We start from the raw sequence: 14,787 nt of genomic DNA, 5'->3' as shown, positions 1-14,787 counted from the left end.
CTGCATTATGACAATTCCTTTTTTATTTATTTCTGTCTGTTATGAGAATTTTTTTTCTCAAGCCATTACAGGCTTATTTTTTTCTTTTATTTCACCTGGTGACAATTTTTTTTCTCAAAATCCTCCATACCCCCCCCCCCCACAAATCAAGTGGTTCTCCCCTAAGTGAGTCCCTGACCTATGCGGCCAGTGGATTACTTCCTCAGTAGAACTGATATGCCTGCCGGTACCATCATTCTTCAGTCGATCAAAGGCGCCTTTCGTACCAAAAAATACACGACAGCCGCAAAAGTGCATCACTGTCAACGTCATAACTATAGAATATATTGAAATGCACAGTGAAACGTTCACAAAGTAAAAAATGTGCCCACACCGAGAAACAAGATGGCGTCCGATTCGATTCTCAACTCAGATTTTGTCCTAGAGTTGTGCGCATGCGCAGACGGTAGCTTTAACGAAGCGAGTCAAAATCAAGTAAATATAAAATAAAAATGGATAAAAATATTGTTTAAAAATAATACAAGGCATGTATCACCAAATTTTGAACATTTCTGACGGCATTTCAACTATACGAACACCCATGCCAAATATCACAATAATCAAATCAGTGGTTTTGAGGAAAAATTGAAAATAGTGGTTTTCACAAAAAAGCTAAAAAAGTGACTTTAAAATGATTCAATCAAAAAAAGAAAAAAGACCGTTTGAGATACATGCCAAAGTGACCACCAGACCAAATTTCAGAAAAAGTTACTGAAGCGTTTCTGAGATACCTGCGTCCACAGCATACGGCCCACTGTATGCAACAACAGAGGCCGCGTCATCACATTAGTACTTTGGGCCAAAGGCCCAAAGGACTAAAAATAATGACCTGCTTTAGGTTTTTTACAACACAAAGGGAATGTATCAATAGTAAAATTGAGTTTCCTTTTACAAAGTCTTTCGAACCGGGAATGTAAAGTAAGCAAATCCCATTGCCTAAAGTCTCAGGCGCCACCAGTAGCTTTGCTAAAAGCTGCAGTAGATATGCAATACCGCTGAATTATTTCTACTCATGTAATTAAGATTTTGTTGCTTTTGGACTGAGCATGACACTTGCAGTAAAGTAACCACTTGACATTGGGTCAATATTGCACTTCACTTAAGAAGAATCACATAAATAACTTTTCCAGCATAAATAGTACCATAACAACAAGGTTTGTGGAAGTTAAACATGGTAGCAAAGATAGGGAATTTATCCATTTGGTGAGTCACATGCACAGTAGAAGACTTATGAAGAAAAAAAAATAATGAAAAAATAAGTGTTTTTTTCCTTTTTTTTCCTTTTCACACAGTGCTAAAATGTCTGAGAATATTCTCTAAAATTGATGCAGATGATTTTAGAAATCAGTTGTGAGATGTGACACCAATTCAAATGAAATTGAATACTTCAGAACACTAACTTGAATCTAAGGCTGAGATGACTTTTGAAAAGAGAAGTTTAGCATCCTGAGATTTCCATGATAGATATCTACCAGGCGCCAAATGTAAAATAATTATTTTACACATTAAAAGAACATATTCATACGAAAAGGGTGTATTTGCATGCATTTATCAATAAAAAAACTACTATAGCATAAGTATAAATAAATCAATACAGACATAAGTAAATACATATATGAGTGAAAAAACATACATATATGTGAACCAATTCACACAAGACATATGAAGACAGACACATACATATATACATACGTGCATACGTACGTGCATACATACATACGTACGTGCATACATACATACATACATACATACATACATACATGCACTCAAGCACGCACATACATATATAAATACATACATACATACATACATACATACATACATACATTCATACATAAATACATGCACTCACGCACGCACGCACATACATACATACATACATACATACATACATACATACATACATACACAAGCCCATATGCACTCATTCACGCACGCACACACATACATACATACATACATACGCCCATATGCACTCATGCACGCACGCACGCACGCACACACACACACCCCACACACTCATATACATACATACATACATACATACATACATACATACATACATACATACATACATACATACATACATACATACATACATACATACATACATACATACATACATACATACATACATACATACATACATACATATACACACATACAGGATCGAAAAGTTTACATGAGGGGAACGAAGTACGCATGCGTATATCCACTCGCACACACACACACACTGCTACTCGGAAAAGTTTACATGAGGGGGAACGAAATACGCATGCGTATATCTACTCGCACACACACACACACACACTCACACACTGCTCTGAAAAGTTTACATGTGGGGGAACGAAATACGCATGCGTATATCTACTCGCACACACACACACTGATCTGTAGACTGTCGACAGTCTCTCGTGCCTTCTTTGACTGGATTCACTTTATTAAAGTACGGTAGCAATCCAACGTAGGTGATCGAGCAGTTGGTCACTTAGAACTCCGGGTACCGATGTAAAATCAAGATGACACTATATACACTTGGCTCACTTCTGTAGGCAAATAGCTATCAAAATTGAGTAACTTGAAGTAATAAATTTCAGCTGATTGTCGCTTAAGCGGCAAGGTGATTGCCAAATCGAAGCAACATAGTTTGGCAATGTATGGTAGGCTGTCGAATGCAGTGAACGCGATGGCCTTTGGCAGCAAGTAAGGGAACCGTCAGTATTTACGACCTGGGGGTCATTCAAAAATTGAAAGTTATAAGGGGGTGCTCAAAATGTTTTTTCTTTGTCTTACTCTGTCCTCAATGACATAATGATTAGTTGATTATATATATTTTACTCTGATACATATTAAATAAAAAGAAAATAAATACTCTAACAGTACAAATAAATATCAACTAGATGAAGCAAGGCAAAAAACTACAAGTAGGTGCTACTACTAGCAATACTTATTATGAAAGAGAAGATAGTGACGATGAGAATGATATCGTTGTTCATGTACGCAATGGCACCAGCGACATTAAAGATGAGGATAAACAATGGTGATGATGATGTCACACAGTAGTTTTCTGCAGTCGTTACCAGGGTTGGAAGGAGAGGCTGGGTCATGGAGAAATGTTCTCGACAGATATCACTATAAGTACACTGGCTCTAGGACAAAACTGAACTGTTGTGAATTCATCCTTTATATTATCATAGAAATGTATATTTTATTTGACTTGAGTTCAACAACCATTTGGACATTTAACCATACCATAATGACATGCTACCCATGCAAATTTAACAATACTATATGGTCGGAGACTGCTTATTAGATGAGCTTTTATATCTACATATTATTACATGGGCCTAGGTAAGCCAAACTTTCTGTTAGAGAGAGGGTAACTCAAAGTCATCATGGTTGGCTGGGGTGCGACTCAAAATTTCAGAGTTTCTAATGTAATTCCTACGACCCCCAGATCGTAAATAATGACGGCTCCCTAAACAGCTGTGAACGCCTGAGTCAGAACGATCGGGACCAGTATACGCACTGCTGCATGCTGTATCTCAGCGAAAATTTAGAAAAAAACAATGGAGCTACTGCTAAGAAATTTACAGACTCTTGGCTCTTGATGCATCAGTTACTGAGCTTTTATACTGGTAAAAGGCATTCTGAATACAGCGGTAAATTTCCTCCCAAACGACAAAGGATAACACGCGGGCATTCTGCAATGGACGCTGTCAATTTTACCTTGCTGCAGGCCCCACACCAATCTCGGCCCTGCCCCGCTGCACTTGTGCAGTCCACTACCTCCATGTAGTACAGCCTTACAGGTCTAGTAGCTGGCGAAACACACAAAAAACAACGTCGCAGTGTAAATTCCGTAGGTCAGAACCGTTGATCATAAATTTTCAGAACCAGTGATGTTTAAAAGTTTTGTATTGATCACTTCATTTAGGTTTATGTGAATGACTTTCTCATCGAGCTGCGTCTATAATTGTCCCGGGCATTGTCCATGCAAATTTGGGGCCTGCCTTGCTCCCTCCGATCGTCTGTAGACTACAGCCTGAGCAAATTGTACAGTTGTGAAAGTCAGATATGTATCATGAATTTTATACAAAAATATAAACAACAGAATCAAACCAAGAGGTTAGTTTGCTGTCGGGCCGGGTGCGCAGGGGACGACTTTGCAGTGAGGCCGGGCTCTCTCTTGTGTTTGAACTTCCATCGCATCGCAGCTAGCCGATACTTGTTGTACTACTGTAGTCCTTGTGAGGATTATATACCCGTTACGTTCGATATTATTTTGAAATACTTTTAAATTTAATAAGTAAGACTTTTGTACTGCATTCAAGATATGATTTTTCCTCTTAGCGTTTTCAATCACGCCGTACGGCAACGATATGCGAAGTTGATAGGCTGTGTTGCCTGCAGCGTAGCTGGCCGTACACAAAACTTCGTTTGAGTAGACGGAGCAGAATCAGTCCCGTCACAGTGGATAGAGGGACTGTGGTCCCGTCATTTATTTTCAACGAAATTTTCATTATACTACATAATGGAAGAAACGACTAGTCAATGATTACAACATGGTGAAGTGCTGAATTTTTATTCATATATGTTTTTCTCTCTCAATCATTCAGCAAACTTGATCTCCGTACCATCGGTCACAACGTGCAGTGCCTTGCATGAAGCTTACAATCGACTGCCTCTGTCGTTTAATAGTTGAGAGTTTAGAGAGCAGAGAGTTTAGCAGTAAAGCTGTTGCTTTAGTTCCAGTAAGCTGTTGCTGTAGTTCCTGTTGAATGCTGTATTTAACCATTAAAGAATATAAGCCGAATGGCAGAGAGCTGTAATACACGACTCCCAGTGTTTTATTGGCCTGGGTTGGGCCGTTAACCCCCGCAGAACTTCGCCGGCAGGTACCATTAAGTCAGAAACCCTTACGGGGCCTCTAAGCAGTGTAGTATTACTCAGGCCGGCTACTCACTGTGTAAAGCCCTGTACGAACCCGACTCACGACACAAAGGCCAGAAAGAGAAAAAGTGTCGCACATCTTTGTCATCGTCACTAGCCTTCGACGCCGCGAGGTACGTAGAGTCCGGGTTAGGAGTGGGCTCCCCGGTGTGGCACGATGTAGTGTGTGGCCTGTAGATCGTTGCGTCAGTGTGTGTATCTCAGGGAGAGTAGCAGTGTGTGTGTATTGTGTTTGTTGTGTGTGTGTGTGTGCGCGCGAGTGGATATACGCATGCGTACTTCGTTCCCCCTCATGTAAACTTTTCCGAGTAGCAGTGTGTGTGTGCGAGTGGATATACGCATGCGTATTTCGTTCCCCCTCATGTAAACTTTTCGATCCTGTATGTATGTATGTATGTATGTATGTATGTATGTATGTATGTATGTATGTATGTATGTATGTATGTATATGAGTGTGTGGGTGTGTGTGTATGTGCGTGCGTGCGTGCATGAGTGCATATGGGCTTGTGTATGTATGTATGTATGTATGTATGTATGTATGTATGTATGTATGTATGTATGTATGTATGTGCGTGCGTGCGTGAGTGCATGTATGTGTGTATGAATGTATGTGTGTTTGTATGTATGTATGTATGTATGCACGTACGTATGTATGTATGCACGTACGTATGCACGTATGTATGTGCGTGCGTGAGTGCATGAGTGCATATGGGCTTGTGTATGTATGTATGTATGTATGTATGTATGTATGTATGTATGTATGTATGTATGTATGTATGTATGTATGTATGTATGTATGTATGTATGTATGTATGTATGTATGTATGCACGTACGTATGTAAGTATGTATGCACGTACGTATGCACGTATGTATGTATGTGTCTGTCTTCATGTCTTGTGTGAATTGGTTCACATATGTGTATGTTTTTTCACTCATATATGTATTTACTTATGTCTGTATTGATTTATTTATACTTATGCTATAGTAGTTTTTTTTATTGATAAATGCATGCAAATACACCCTTTTCGTATGAATATGTTCTTCTAATGTGTAAAATAATTATTTTACATTTGGCGCCTGGTAGATATCTGTGCCAAGATACTAGGGTAGTTACAGGGGTCTGTTGCCTGGCAACATCAAGTACAGTTGATCCTTGAGTAGGTAAGCCTAATAGTATTGCTTGTGAACCATTAATCACCATGGCAACAGCAATGCATATCTCTGATGACTTTAATCGAGACAAACAAATGTTTGAATTTGTCAATACAAAAAAAACTTGGAATATCTGATCATATAATTCATATATTCTTAGTGAAAAATAGGAAATGGACCTGAGTGATATTAAGACAATATTTATGAATTAAAGGAAAGAGTTATTTCAGTTTTATTTTTTCTACACTTGGACTTTTGGTGTACCTTGTTAATGTACAACTGTCTACACATTCAGAATAACTATTGTCTAGTCCAATGAATTATGTCACATTGAAAGTTAATTTGCAGATTTAGTATCTGGCAAGTGCAGTTCCAGGACGGCCGCAGGACTACATATGGGCAGACAGCAATGAAATTTCTATCGAACGTCGAACCATAGTAGTACGTACAACACAAGACATACACCAACAGAAAGTCACAAAGTCGTGAAACCAACACATCTGACATTTCATTTGTGTATCGATCTACACATCAGGCTACATTCAAGGGAACAATGGCATCCCTTCGTTTACTCAGCCATGTAAAGAGGTATTGATCGAACAAAACACCACATATCGTCCATGTTCATATACTGTATGATGTGTACGACTTACGTTAATCCTTGGCGGTATTCGTGTGACAGGAACTCACAATGGCGTCTGATCGATTCTGTCGCTTATCTCATTCGACGAAACTTCTTTCCTTATTGATAACATGTGTCGCTTACCTGTGTTAGCGCGGTCGATCGATGTAGTGATTGGTACACTGAGGTAAGTAGAGGCAACAATGGGGTCAGAACTGAATACTGTTTACATCGATTGCTATGCCGCCATGTTAGGTTGTCAAATTGAAATGCGCTTGCGCAGTTTCATTAAATCCGCCCTCTACGACAAAAAATCCATCGTATAGTAAAACAATCCATACATACACAAGCTCACAGTTAGTGAGGCTACCCACAATTCTCCACGATCCGTACACACGGAGATCACTCACTGAACTGAAGCAAATTTCTTCTCTACACAGAACAGCTTGGTCCATATTTTGAAATTCCGGGACCATAGTTTTGATAATCATAATTCTCTAATTTCTCACTGTGAATAATGAGAAGATCAACCCCTTTTCCGCGGAGGAGATAGCAATTTTGTGATTTTGTCAACATAGTTGTTTGACAGCCATATGCAATATTTTCCAGGAAACTAAGGGAATAAGTTGCATCTATGATGGCAAAAGAAAGGGTATTGATTTTTTTGAATGTTTATAACAAAGGAAATTTGCATGTCTGACAGGTGGTATGATGAGACCATCTTAGTTGCTGATAACTTTTGCTTGACAAGTGTACAATTTTAAGCACCTTCAAACGTGGAATTCTTATTCAATTTACTCCTGAATTTTTAACATAATCAATAATTTTGGACCATAGTTTTAACCAATAATTCTAATTTTAAATTTTAAGTTTCAAATTGTTCAGAAACTGATAAAATTGAAGAAGCCTTTAGCAAATAATGTCTGAGCACACAAATCAAGGGGAATTGTGGGTAGTCTCACTTACTGTGCAGCTCACAGGCGCATAAGGATTAGACACAGGAATATTACATGAATATCATAACTATGATACATCATTTATATGTATCGATATATTATATATTTCGTATTACATCACGGTTTAGTTCTGCAATACATGAAGTTGATAAATGATCACTGAATGTTTATGAAATCCGTGGCACTTTTAGGCCAACCATATTTCGATGTGGAAATCACAGAAAGACATGATAGATTATGTCTAAATTGCATTTTGTTACGGATTTCAGAACTAAGGAAATTACGTTTTCAAGCAATTTTCACATAATTAGAATTTGAGGACGCATTCGAAAATTTAAATTGCGCTAGGTGCGCGATACATTTTGCGGCCAGGCATTTTTCTGGTTTGGAGAGAGAGAAACATTTTTGTGGAACCGTCAAAATTAATAAAATTACTTGTAGTAATAAAGAAAGCAGTCAGACGGTTTGGAGTTGAACTCTTTATTTGAAATATCACAGTCAAAATTAATAAAATCAGATATGGTAAACCGTTGCACAAAAACCCTCCCTCCCCACCCCAGGGGACTGATTTCCTTCAAGTTCCCCTGTGATCACAGGTGACTGTGTGCGAACAATGCATCTGGATTTCGAGCCAATACGCGTTTAGTTCTCCAATATCATCATCAAATATAAGCTGGCGCGTAATGCATGGCGTTACTGGTAAAATCCGATGTTGGATATGCCAACTCTAAAACGACAATCACGAACGGAAAGAAATATGACGATATTTAGTAATTGCTTCTTTGATTTCGACATTAAAATTCGGTTTGCCTAAAAATGTCACGGATAAAATGAATTATAGTCTGCGGCCAAGCTCTTTTTTAAAATACTTCCTGCTATATAGTATCATTCATACACGTTTAGGGATTTTCATTTAACAAATTTCATACATTCACGTGAGTTATGGGAAGAGGATCACTCTTGTTTGCGTAGACTTTTAAAAAGTACTATACACTAGGAAAACGATGGTGTAAATGACAGCCGCTTATTTGCAACATTATCCTGCCAGGCCTGAAGCATGAAATTTGAGTTATGGGTCGCGGTATTGTTATCTGTAGGATAATCGTGTCAAACAGGGGTATTTTTATAAGAACTATCATCTTGCAATTAAACATTAAATAGATGACTTTATTTACAAGATAATTACTGAAATACGAGAAAAATACATCTCATTAGCGTAGTGATCGTGCCAACAATTTATGTCGAATACATATTGACAAGATCATCGTACCGATAAGTAAATATTTTAAATCATAACAAGCAGGATAGTTGTTAAAAGTAACGAAAAAAAACACTTTTATTGGTAAAATGAACGTTTCAATAAGTAAATAAAACGAATTATTGGCATAATGCTAGTGTCAATATTAAAACACACACATATTTATAGTCAAAATTATCTTGCGAGCTCAAATTGTAGGCTAACTGGTACGATGCTCGACCATAGGCTAGCTGCGACCCCCCAACGATTAGACAACTTTAGCGGGAGAAGATTGTAAAACCGAACTTAACTAAGCCTACAACAGATCCATGGGAGGAAGTTATAGATAGGCCCTGCAAAATGAGTGTCACAATATTGCTTTTTTCGGTGGATTGGTTACGTTCTTGGGGCAGCGAAAAATAAATTTTCAGGTCTCCCCGACTGTACATATACATGTGCTGTTACCGTCCCGAAGACTACTTGTATGTCTGAGAGACAATTCTCAATAAAATGATACCACAATTACATTTTTGTCAGCATCAGGCCTAATTTTTCCCCTCTGCCTTTATGAAAAACGTTTTTGTTTCCTTTCTTTCGATTTTTCGCATTAGGTTGCGTTCACAAATAATGGTGGGGGGCTGAAATCTTTTGTTTTTCAGATCCCCCGGGGGGGGGCTGAAATCTTTTGTTTTTCAGATCCCCCTCAGTTCTTAAATAGATGGGGTATTTGATCAATTTTTTTCAAGTCCTCCCCCAAACACACTTATATTGCGAGACTGGAGAGAGAAAGTGACGCTTTCTCGCAATTGGTGAGAATCTCTTTGTCACTGCTGTCAGTCAGACATTTTAATTTTCACTGGTGAGCAGTGAGAATTGCTCTCTTTGGTGAGAATAAAGGGTGGTAACAGATTCTCACCGGTGAGACTGGAAATTCTCACCAAGCCTAGTCAGAATGGTTATTTTACTGATGAGAGTCAACTAGACACCGTTCATTATTGAGAATCGGCTAGACTCTTCATTCACTGGTGACAATTAGCCAGATTGATTCCCATCATGCCAGTGAACAACAAGTCTGGCTGATTCTGACCAACGCCACCGTGAGTCTGGTTGAATCTCACCAGTGAATGGTGAGTATGATACATTCTACCACTGCCGGTGTACAGTGACAGTTATACTGCCCGTATATAGGTAGTAGCAGGGCAGTAGCTATATTAACTTTGTTAAGTTTGACAATTGTTCAGTTTACACAACTGTGTTCTTGTTCTAGCCTACTCCCTACGGCATGTTGAATTGTCCAGTATTCAGCTTGCAAATACAGCCTGCATATACATACGGTGCATTTATATCAATGGCTTTCAGTCTGAATACAGTTATCGCTAATAGTGTTAAAACAGACTTTGTCAACAAACTGAATATTGTGTGTTTCGGCATACTGTAGGGAGACAACAAGAAACTGTATTGCATAAAAAATATCAACAGTTGCAACTTCTGCCCCATAACTAGACATATTTGTTGTTTTTACTTATGAAAATTCACAGGCATTTATATTATTGTTAATTATTTTCGAAGTAAAAGTCATGAAATGCGACAAAGTGGTTCTAGATTTTGTTTAATTATTAGTAGAAACATTAGAACCCTTGGATAACATAAAGTCTAATTTATTTTTCATTGAGTTAGCCTACCTACCAAACTATGGAACCTGAAAAAGTAAAAAAACAGGGAACCAAAATATTTTCAGGGCCATCTCCCCTCCCCCTTATACGCAGAGCAAAACTTTCAAGTCACCTTATACCCCCAAAATTTTCAACCCCCAGTACTTGTGAACTAAGCCGTACACAAGAACACCTGCAGTCGCTGAAATGTTGACTATTGGCTAGCTGTGTGTCCAAAGCTGTGATGTTTCTTTAGACGGGATTCCTACCTTTTACGGGCCGATTTTGACTTTTACGACTTTGACGCTTCCACTACAGCTGTGGTAGAGGGTAGCTGCAAAAGTGCGAAATGTTGTCTGCCCGCGAGTGTACTGATAATACTTCGTCTCGTGAAGACTGCAGTATTCAGTGCTGTTTCGTCAACACGGTGAGAGTGAAATGACCAGGTGTAGTTAGTGCAGGTAGACGCTTATAGCATATTTAAAAAATGATATTTTTTATCTTTATGATTTGATGAATGAAAGGTTTAGGATACAATGTGACTGTCGGTAAATTGTATTTGGGACGCGAACGAGCTAGAAACAGTTACTTTAAAATTTGTTGACGAGTGTGCAGAGTTTTGGGGGTTTTTTTCTTTTTTTTACACACAAAGAACTTGTGGTCACAAAATAAGTGCAAAAGTGAAGTTTACTAATTGAATAGAGGTCAAACTCCCTCACCCGTGTACGAATGAATTTCGCTTTTGAAATATGCGACAATCTGCGATTTTCCCTACGGGAGTAATGGTAGTGATATTTGCCACGCTCGGCCTAGGGAGCACACGCACCGCAAGCTAGGGAGTCCCTTACCCAGAAGTCTCTATATCGCATTAAAAAAATTCGTTGTCGTCGTCTGCTCGCTATCGATGTGGTACTACCAAACATGGATGTCGAACTTACAGCTCGATTTCGGACTCTAGAAGAAATTCAAGGAATACAACAGGTTGGCCAGGCAACCTTTAGCACTGATGACGGAACTGTCAGCCACGAGTGAGTGGAAACAACTTGTCGAACGCTTTTTCTGCTTATGTTTACCAGTATATATTTTGGCTGTCTGCTCTGTCCCGATAACTACACTGTTTGTTCACACACCCACAACACACATTTCAAAATATTGTACAAAGGGATTACATTTGCGTCTGACGCTTTCTTACTGTTTTCAAAACAATCAACTGGCGATGTCCCTAGCTACAACGCTTTTAAATTCTGAGCTGTTTATACAGACCTACTGGGTGCACGACATCGACAGCTAATGGTGCAGTTCGACTGTCGTCACCGAGTCGATTTCAGAGTTTTCAAATTCACAGAAATTTTTGAGCGAATGTTTTGCTCTTCAGTTCACGCGTCTTTCACGTGGAACACTGTAATGTTTGTTTTTGAATTATAGAGCTTCATGGCAAAACTTGGTAAAGTAAGGCAAGTAGCATAATTTTCAGGTTCCATAAAGTGAATGCATAGTCACCATTACAAGTGCATCAGTGCACTTTGTAATGATTTTGACGCAACACCTTAATCTATTCAGAGTGTCACTATTTACTTTTGCAGAACCATTTAACTTAAAGCTCGATAGATACGAAAAAAACTATACGAGCATTGTTTTATTATTTTTCTGTATTGAAATCAAAGTTTGATGGTGATGACGAAGCAAATACTACATAAGTAAAAGCAAAAACAGATAGGCCGGAGGCAGCACCCTTGTAAAAATCTTTTACACTTCAAATTTTTTATATATCAAGTTATCCATGCTTTCAAAATATTGAGTTGTCCAGCTCACTGTAATCACTTATCTCTGTTATACAGGTTTCAAAACATTTTCAGGGAACATGACAGCACTCACCATGTATTTGACAAGGTAGTTGAACCTTTATTGAATACCTTTGTGCGAGGGTTTAATAGTTGCTTGATGTATTGGAGGACACCAAAGACCTCTAACATCAGTAACACATCAAGCAAACCTGATGAAACCAAAGCTCTCCTGTCAATGGTGTTTGAAGATGCCTTTACCAAATTAGCAAGAAGTAGTAAGTGATAGCCAACTTAGTGTACACATTTATCATCAAAGTTTTTTAAAGCAGTTAATGGCTGGGTTTCATTTCGACATGGCCGCTGCAATGGAGCCTTAAAGTTGACATGACTATCGAGAGGTAGTTGTTTTGCAAAAGAGATCGACTAAGAATTTTTCAAAGCCATTAATATTGAGCAAATCTTTCACTCTTGATCAAAGGATTTCTAGAAAAGTATTTGATGTCTTATCTAGTATGTATACCACAGTGTGAAATTTGTCAAGTAGCATGATCACTATACATGTTCACCATGTGCAATGGTGCACCTGCTACTTGTGTTGCGGGATTTTAGAGTGAAACTTTAAAAAATCTGTCTCAGGTATGCTGGCCTAAAATATTAGTAAAATGCCAATGAGAAGAAAATTAAAATATATGGCACACCAAAATGCACATTGACAAAGTGGCAAGATAACGGTGACTATAATTGAGCCCTATCATTAGTTTATTCTGTAATTGTAGGGATCTGACCATTATGGATGCATGTGTGCATTCATGCGGGTACATTCAATTTTAATACAATGATTTATACCTCAATAATGCAAAATTGTCTTTGAAGTTATTTTGGTATAAGAAATGTAGCGGGCATAGGGAGATTTAATCATTAAGTTCATATCCACTTATTTATATTGAATCTGATTGGAATACTTAGCTAACCTCAACCTGATGTAAATCTGTATGATTACAGAAATCAAAATATTCAAAATATTCCCTTTTTTCATACATCTAGGTGAGAATGTGAAACCAATGGTGACACTGGAGATGTATGAACTCTGTAAACATAAAGTCAATGATTTGCTTGAAATCAGAGATGGCAATCACAAGAAAAGAATTGGCACAACTGTACCAGAATTGACAAGTGTGAGTATTACTTAGGTACTGAAGTCCAATAGTAGGAGTTTGATGACATGATTCAGTTCTCCTGTACATTTTGCTGAGATATATCTATATGTCACAATATATTGGAGCAGCCGTACATATTTTAGGCAACTCAAAGTTTGCTTATCGTGATACGTATCCGGAACATGTTCTACATAACACAGCAAAAAGACATCCCATGAATTCTTTGTCACTTCACTCTTATTCTTATGAATTAAGAGAATCTGCTACAAAATCACTAATATATACATGACATTCACATTCAGTGTATCAGTTCTCATTATTTGCAGAGGGTGAGAAGAGTACCCGTGAAAACACCACAGGGAGCCCTGGCCATGCTCAAACAAGCATGGTTAAATAGAAGATTTACTGGTGTCAACAAGGCTGTGTCAATTGTGCTTTTAGAGTTAGAGGCAGTAAGTAAATGTACACATTATGTGAGCTTTGTGATTTTTATTTCATTTTCAATAATTTTGTTTTACAATGTTTTATGTCATAAGTTGGTATCAGAAGTTTCTTTTGCAGGGATTAGAAGGATATATGTAGAAAATGTTTCAAAAATATTTTTCTGAATCATAGTACTGTTCTTGTTATATTCTCTGTATAGTGTTAGACATGTACAAGATGGTACTGTGCAGTTTCTTGTCTGATTTCAGATACATGATAACTTCTTGTTTTCAACTAAGTCTTTATTTGCTGTCATTGAGATTTGGCTTGACCGCATCAATGACAACCTCACTTCAGAAGAAGGGATTGAGCATATTTTTTCTGCCTTAGAAGTCACTTCTCCTGATGTGGCAAAGCAAGACAAAACGGAATATGGGTAAGACAAAAATATTTGTCTATTAGCAATTAACAATTGATTGATATGTTATAATGATATGATATACAGTCTTTCATCCTTCTTCCCTTCATCAGGATAATGATTCTACCATCACAAGAGAGGATTACCTTTTTGGACCCAAGCATTTATCTTAACCAAATGATTTCTCTGTTTGCTGATATGCATGACACTCTAATTATTCTTGTGACCTCTGTATGACCTGTGTATATATAACATATAACTTGATAAATGAATAATCTTCCTTGATCAGTAGGTCCTTATGATTTGTGTTGCAAACTTACCTGAAACACTGCTCATTTACCCTTTGTACCAATGAATATTAATTTGTGGATTTTGCAATCACCCACATTTTAG

The 14,787-nt window shown here is 37.9% G+C and overlaps 2 protein-coding genes across 7 annotated transcripts in view; one reads left to right on the top strand and one right to left on the bottom strand.

Moving 5' to 3' along the window:
• LOC139139093 (coiled-coil domain-containing protein 78-like) overlaps positions 1-7,033 on the bottom strand; it is a 76,613-nt gene extending 69,580 nt beyond the window's left edge. For 3 of the 6 annotated variants that reach the window (XM_070707860.1, XM_070707867.1, XM_070707865.1), the window contains exon 1: positions 6,799-7,033. The gene's annotated coding sequence lies outside the window, so the exon portion shown is untranslated. The remainder of the gene's footprint in view (positions 1-6,798) is intronic. The other 3 variants (XM_070707863.1, XM_070707866.1, XM_070707862.1) reach the window with 2 other exon arrangements.
• Positions 7,034-11,503: 4,470 nt separating this feature from the next.
• Positions 11,504-14,787, top strand: part of LOC139138067 (coiled-coil domain-containing protein 78-like) — a 38,054-nt gene continuing 34,770 nt past the window's right edge. The window contains exons 1-5 of the mRNA XM_070706290.1: positions 11,504-11,640; positions 12,451-12,671; positions 13,441-13,571; positions 13,880-14,026; positions 14,246-14,412. Of these exons, the coding sequence (XP_070562391.1) occupies positions 11,534-11,640; positions 12,451-12,671; positions 13,441-13,571; positions 13,880-14,026; positions 14,246-14,412 (773 nt within the window). The 5' untranslated portion in view covers positions 11,504-11,533. The remainder of the gene's footprint in view (positions 11,641-12,450; positions 12,672-13,440; positions 13,572-13,879; positions 14,027-14,245; positions 14,413-14,787) is intronic.

Source organism: Ptychodera flava, chromosome 8, assembly GCF_041260155.1.
Source record: "Ptychodera flava strain L36383 chromosome 8, AS_Pfla_20210202, whole genome shotgun sequence".
NCBI classification, from domain to species: Eukaryota; Metazoa; Hemichordata; class Enteropneusta; family Ptychoderidae; genus Ptychodera; species Ptychodera flava.
This window is presented reverse-complemented; position numbering and strand designations above follow the sequence as displayed.